Source organism: Macrosteles quadrilineatus, unplaced genomic scaffold, assembly GCF_028750875.1.
Source record: "Macrosteles quadrilineatus isolate MER2022 unplaced genomic scaffold, UCM_ALF_1.0 Scaffold_7__1_contigs__length_78375512, whole genome shotgun sequence".
In the NCBI taxonomy this organism is placed as follows: domain Eukaryota; kingdom Metazoa; phylum Arthropoda; class Insecta; order Hemiptera; family Cicadellidae; genus Macrosteles; species Macrosteles quadrilineatus.
In genome coordinates this window covers 58,532,105-58,539,873 of record NW_026542600.1, presented here as the reverse complement: position 1 = coordinate 58,539,873, position 7,769 = coordinate 58,532,105, and the positions used below count along the sequence as shown (strand labels likewise).

The window sequence follows — 7,769 nt, the reverse complement described above, 5'->3', positions numbered from 1 at the left end:
ATCAGCAGAACAAACCACAGTTGGTTTTTCAACGAAATAACACGCCTCTATAGAGTAAACATAACATAAATTAGATAATTTCAACACTGTAATAGTCTATGAATTTTGAGCGTGAACTACTGTACAGTATTTCGATTAAAGCTCCCTTCCCCCGCTACCAAGCAAGGTTGAAGCCAGCGAATCAGCTGTTTGATAGATGTGTGCGCGTCTTAGTTAGGTTATCTGCTGACTATGGTATGGGACACGGCTCAAACCATTACGTTTTCAAGACATTCCAACTCTAAAGTTATTATTTATAGTGCTATAGTGGTGTCTGTAATGATAATAACATCAAGGTCAGTTTATTTTTACATATTTTATTAGCGTATTTAAGAGTCAAATCTAATGAACTATCTGCAATTTAAAAAGCTAAAATATGAAAGCAGGGCATTACTCCCTGATATTAATGTTTAGATTTGTTGCTTGAATAAAACGATTTCTACTACTATACGAAATTAATATTACAAAATACTAAAATAAAAAAATAAAAATTTATTGTGATTTGAACTAGATATAAGTCTACAGACTAATGTCTACTCTTGATAAATTTGAAGTGTTACTGCTATTGCCAAATTAATTCAACTTTTTTATTAACTTTGAACATTTTCCAATTAACCAAACCAATTAATTACACATATCATGGTATACAGTTTTAGATCCATAATTTTGTTTGCAAAATGTTTTTCATGAACACGTTTTCATACCTACAAATGTTGCATTTGTTCAACATTACATTTTTACTATGCATCTTTATTCAATTAAAAAAATAAAATAGTTATTAAAAGGTTTTTAAAAATTGTCTTCAGAGGTCCTGTGTGACTTTCCACTGTATTTCGCACTAATTTAGCTCATGATACATAAATATATATGTCATTCGCCTATTGGGTCTGATGATGATTGGAGTGTCCAATCGAAATCGATCACCACTTACCATCTGTTTGGTATATTTACCGTCTTGTGAGTAACAGTATAAGCGTAAATATATGTTTTAAGTGTTATAAGACGTTTCTTTTATTTACTTTCCGTAAATATATTAGAATTAAGGTTTTTGTTTGTTTCTGGGGATTCTAAAAAAGTAGAATGTTTTTTAATTGCTACTGCCTATTGGGAAATTCACTAATAAGCCAACTTATAGCGTGCAATTGAATTAAATGAATACCTCTCAATTGTACCTACAATCAGTGGTATAATAATGGAAAATAAATTACTCTTTTCCTATAATTGTTAATTTAACATGAAATCACACAGTATCGTTAACTTTATTTAATATTTTGACTTGGAACCAAACAATTGCATTTTACTAAACAAATAAGCTATAAGAGCTTGAGTACTTTTGGTTACAGGTCCTAAGATTTAAATTCATTTATTTGCCTCTACTGTAACTTAAACTTGAAAAAAAAACAACAGTAGAAAAAGGTTTTTGCAGCGCATACGTAGCTTGTACAGTTAATTAATATTATTATTTTGCCAATGAATTTCAAAGAAGTGTTTACAAATTTCTGTCATATTTACGCTGTGATATAATACTTCATGGTTAGAATTTCTTTGAACAATAACATTTTGGTGTTTTCTCTTAACTTATAGAATGAAAATTTGCTCATTATTTTTTTAAATGTCAATTTTCAAATGCCCGAAATACTTAAATCTCGTGTAATAGGTTTTTTTGTATAAAAAATCTATTTTTGAGGAGTGTTTAATACCAAAACGGGATACTCACAAAACACCTCCTATGTCACCTCTTAACCTTTACAATAAAATTATCCTTCAAAATGTCAAATTGTATATCAAAACATACAATACGGTGTAGCAGCACTTTGTAAGTATTGGCTGTATATTGAGTACAAGTTGGCTTGGAGCCTTCAATAACCAGTTGTCAAGCATAGACCGGTTCAATGTACTCAAATGGTGCTGATGGGCACAAGGTTGTCAGCAATATTTCTATATGGTCATACTAGTAGTACCCCCTACACACTATTGCAATATTTAATTGACGCACATTTTTATGTAAATGTACAATAATATGTAACACCTCTAATAATATGGTACACCTCTTTTTGCAATCACATACATAAATTGTGTATACACCTGCATTCATGTATCCACTATGTTACTATAGGGATACTAGTTTGACTATAATACATATTTTTCTTCACTACTAAGATATTTGGGAAAGACCTGTAACTTCATTTGAAGGTTGTATTTATGGATAATTAATTAGTTATACACATACGCAAACATCAAAAATAGACGCATTTAAAACATAAAAAAATAATACTACAGGACAAGATATAATCAGACAAAGCTGTATCCAGACAATAAATGTAAAATGAGGCCAAAATTCAAGAAAATGACATTTAAATTAGATGAAAAGGTAAACAACTGATTATTACATTATTATTAAACACCAAAAGGTTACCAAGATATAAAAATTGCTAAACACAGCTGTCTCCAATGTTAGTTTTATGGAGCCCAAATTAATCGCTGTGGATTGACTGTGATTAAAAAATATATATACTGTGTTCTTTGTAGCAGCAAACCTTAATACTTATCAAGCTTTACAAGCTGCTTTTGAACAAATAATATAGATGAAAATTAATTTGGTCTGCATGTTGAATAACCACATGATGACAATGCTATTATTGTTATATGTTTTATGCACTATTTGATCGATTATGAAAAATTATTTCATTATGCTTTTTTCCTATGTATAATTAAAACAATGTTAATTCTAATGTTCTATATACCATTTTGTTTGGAAAATCATGGGCTTCAATATCATACATAAAACATAAGGAATATTTGTTTCAAAAAATTTTTTAGGTAAAAAAAAATTATTTTGGAAAAATTGAAAAAAAATAAGTTCGCGCTCAATGAAATTGTATAAATTATAGGCCTATAAATATTTGAAAATAGCCACTTTGTTCTAAATTTAATGAGGATTACAAATATATAATCATATAGTGAGGTAAGTTATCAAATAAATAAGTTATGAGTGAAAAACGGATTTCAGTACATAGCGTTTAGCTAAGAATGCATAGCCTAACCATAACTAGGAATCTGGCTGATAATTTACATCAATATCACTACCTACTTCTTCAGGATCATCAACCAGCCCTTCAAAATCACTTAAATCTTCTCATAATGCACCACATATATCACTACTTTTGATTTTTAACACTAAAACAATGATAAACGTAATAAAACACATCAGTCATCGTTCCGAGGATAACCAAGCTGTTAACGAATACGCACGTCACGTCAGCTGTCTGCTACAATTACGATCGGCTCGGAGAACATACAGCGCTGAGACAGACCTCTGGAGAAAGCTTAGAATATAACGGAAAGAACGATACCTAACTCGATCCAGTTCAATCCGATTCAGTCAGTCATAGAGCCTTCGCCGTAAACGATGTTCGTGCGTCGAAAAATCGACGCGTGACACTACACAAAGTGTGTAGCGCGTCGATTTTTCGACGATGGACGCTCGGAGGGTTAAGCTTCTCAGATCCGTCTTAATAAAACCTTGCAAATGCGCCAAAAATAGGTGGACATTAAGGCCTAAACTATGGACACTTGGAGGGTTAATGAGAAATTAGGTTCCTTCAATCAGCGATTTGTTTATTGACAGCTACAAAATAGCTCGAATAATACAAAAAGTTTACTGATACCGGTTTACAATGAAGCTGTAGATTGTTTTCATGTTGCATGTTGTTTTTTCTGAATCACTGAGATATAATATATATGAGGTTACATTACCTTAATCGCCAAGTGATCCATGTAGTCCAAAAATAGGATTACGTACGTTTCGACGTCAATGTGCCATTGTCAAATAAAAAAAAACGTTTTAAACCATAAGGGTCACGTCATAGTCTTTCCGACACACACAAACGAAACAATAACGGACAAAAATACATTTATGTAGGCCTACTAACTAATTTATGGTAAATGGTCGTTACAACATAGTACAGATCTGATCGCATGCCGAGAACTATTAATTTAACAAATGCAAAATTTGATCCAGACGTGACTGCTCTTTTGAACAAGGGCTTAAAATACAATTTCACTAGAAAGGGTTATTCTCGGAAGCAATTGATGCTGAATCAGCAATCCAAACTATAACTGACTCCAACAACCAAAATATTGCACGTGTAATGGTAAACAACAAACTAAAACTCATTATGAAGAAGCCTAAGAAATATAGATCACAAGCTCATGAAGTTAGGGCACTCAAAAGTATCAAAGAAAAAATAGACAACAACAATCTGCATATCACAAAAGCTAACAAAGGGAACACATTAGTAATCATGCATATTTCAGGGTATAAAAAGTCACTGAATTTATAAATAAAAACAACATAGAACGATTAACACAAGACCCGACATCATGTTTTGCAGCTGAGATCAACAAATCCATATCAAAATGTACGAGCTATTTATCTGATAATGAAATTAGATACTTAAAACCAATCAACCCGCAGGCCCCAATCTTAAAAGGACTTCCTAAACTTCACAAGGATGGAGTACCGATACGTCCTTTAGTAAACTACATGCCTGCACCTGCTTATAGTTTAGCCAAAAAACTCGAACGCACAATTAAAAATGAATTGAAGTCAGAATAGTCAAAGTCTAAAAAATAGCTTAGAACTAATAGATGGTATCAAGAACGTAAGTTTGAACCCTAGACAGACCCTGGCCTCATTAGAAATTTCAAACCTTTACACAAACATCCCAGTAAACGAAACTTTGGATATTTTGCAAGATAACCTAGAAAAACATTCTAAAATGGACAGTGTAAAACGTGAAGAACTAATGGTATTACTGAGAATAGTATTGAAACAAAATTGTTTCAGTTTCAATGACGAATATTTTATACAACAAGAAGGCTTAGCTATGGGCTCACCCCTGTCCTGCATTCTTGCAGAAATTTTCCTAAACAGGTTTGAAAACAAACATTTATGGTCTGACAACAACCGACACAGAAATAAAATAGTATTTTATTACAGGTATGTCGATGACATAGTACTATTATATGACGGTAATCCCATACAAGTACAGGTATTCAATAATTTCATGAATAGCCTCCACCCAAATATGAAATTTACTGCAGAAATTGAAATGAACAATTTACTCAATTTTTTGGACCTAACTCTCATCAAAACCAACAACAACTTCTCATTCAAGATTTATAGAAACCCTACAGCAACTGATACAACCATTCACACATCCTCACATCATCCTATGTCCGATAAACTAGCCGCTTAGGGTTTTATCTGTACCACTCTACCCTGAAGACTTCACATCTGAGAAAAACATATTAAAGCATATCGCAGTATCCAACGGCTACAACCCTAACATCATAGATAAATTAATAAACAAACAGACCAAAAAATCCAAAAATCCAATTTCAAAAAGCACAGCCAATATAACAGGTTATGTACTAACTGAATTTGGCAGTAATTTCCCCTTAACATAAAAAAATGAACTGCAAAAACATGGTAAGGTTGTTGCGTTTAGAACATCGAAAAAGCTTGGTAATATTTTGAATAAAAAGAAAGAAACAGTTGATTTAAATAAAAAATGTGGTGTATACAAAATAACTTGTGACGACTGCGAGAAGTTCTACATAGGTCAAAACAGGACGATCATTCGAAAGGAGGTTTAAAGAACATTTGCCTAAAGCCACCAGTGTTCAAAAATCAAACTTTGCAGCACATCTGACCAATAGCAACCACAACTATACAAATATTAATAATAATTTAAAACTATTACACATTTGCAGAAAAGGACATAGATTAACTGCATTGGAAAACTATAAGATTCAACACAAGGAACCAGCCTCAAAATTTGTTGAATGACAAATGTGTTTTCCGGTCAAATGCATTGTTTGAATCCCTCATAAAACTTAAGAGCTCACAACTAGATGATACAGGTGGCAGAGGAAAAAGTGCAAGTTGATAAACCAGGAAGCGGCGCACCATCAGTCGATTCTCGGCATGCGATCAGATCTGTACTATGTTGTGACGACCGTTTACCATAAATTAGTTAGTAGGCCTACTTAAATGTATTTTTGCCCGTTATTGTTTCGTTTGTGTGTGTCGGAAAGACTATGACGTGACCCTTATGGTTTAAAAAGTTTTTCTGGATTTGACAATGGCGCATTGACTCGAAACGTACGTAATCCTAGTTTTGGACTACATGGATCACTTGGCGATTAAGGTAATGTAACCTCATATATATTGTAGATTGTTTTATGGATTTACAGTTTATTTTATTCTAGTCAAGTAGATTTAGAAGATTATGAATGTGGCGATCATGACTTCAGTTGTAAGGATGATGATTGATTGAAATTATGTTTTCTCATTAATTAGTCATATTGAAACAACACTAATCCTGATTGTTTACTAACAAAGATTTCTTTATCTTTTAATTAATTACTAAGTCCTAGATTAGAATGTTGCAATCAACTAGAATTTGATAGATCCATTGAGTGACTGCTGACTGTAATGGAATTTGTTGATTGATGAAGTATTGAAATAAAGTAAAATGTACAGTACAATTTTTATACTGTGATTTAATACATTTTGATTGGACTCTCTCCTAAATTAGTTTTCCTGTTTAAGATTGGTAAAAAACACACATAAACAAACATAATACCTCCATTCATATCTTTCTCCCTTTTTCCTTCCCAGTCTCCTTTTCCACTTTTTCCAACTGTCTCAGCTTTGGTTTTCTAAGGGGTCTTCTGCCTCCTGGTTTTCTTTCCAGAATTAACTTTGATAAGGGAGCCTTCTTTTCTCATGACATGTTCATCCCATCCCCCAGAAAAAGTAACAGAGTTATTATTTTTATTTATATATTTCAAAAGTACGGTACTGCCTGAAAAATCACAAAACTAGCTTCTTACACCTTATACGGTCCTTTAAAAGTATTATCAATTAAGCCATTTGGTAACCTCCCCTTGAAGTGTTATCCCAATGAATACAGGTGGGAGTGATAAAAAAAGCCACAAAGACATTCACACTTATCATACTTGATCATATTGTCTGTATTACAAGGGCTGTAAAACTTAACTGCTGAATAATGTTTTAGTTGGCAAATTTTAAATAGGACTCAAAGATTACCAGCCTATCTGTGTCAGAAATACTGGGATGACAATGATGACACCCTTGAATAAACAGTGTGCAACTCAAGTGGAAGCTATGGCATGGTTGGGTGCTTTGAATGTTGCTACAGAAAATTAGGATTAGTTTACATTGGGCATTTAGACCACTTAGTAGTTACAATTTAATGTGCTGGATAGCCCTGGAGTTTGAAAATACAGTAGAGTTCTGATTACTTAACCTCAACCTGCTGCAGCAAGGTTGGATGGGCGGAAAGGTCGTATAGCAAGAAAATACTGAACAATTAAGTAAATATGTTAAAAATCATTACAATGATAAAGATTCTCTGTTGAAGCATCTAATAAGAGGATTTAAGTTTGTATACGACTAACTTTTTCTGTATTTGAAGCCATCATCACAAATAGTTTTAAAATAAGCTATCAAGGAAAACACCACCACTGTAACTGTAAAATATAAAATTAAGCACATAGAAGTAAGATACAGAGGAAACACACCTATGGGACAACCGTGCACTTCCAGCTCTGGTATTTTGTGCCAAAAATATACTTGTAACAAGCAAGGAGAAGAGCTTGAACAGCGAGCACTGTGTGGAAATTCCAATCTCACAGGA

General features: G+C 32.8%; 1 protein-coding gene across 1 annotated transcript in view; it reads left to right on the top strand.

Moving 5' to 3' along the window:
- Window positions 1-245: 245 nt before the first annotated feature.
- Window positions 246-7,769, top strand: part of LOC128998551 (uncharacterized) — a 21,025-nt gene continuing 13,501 nt past the window's right edge. The window contains exon 1 of the mRNA XM_054424738.1: window positions 246-335. Within this exon, the coding sequence (XP_054280713.1) occupies window positions 319-335 (17 nt within the window). The 5' untranslated portion in view covers window positions 246-318. The remainder of the gene's footprint in view (window positions 336-7,769) is intronic.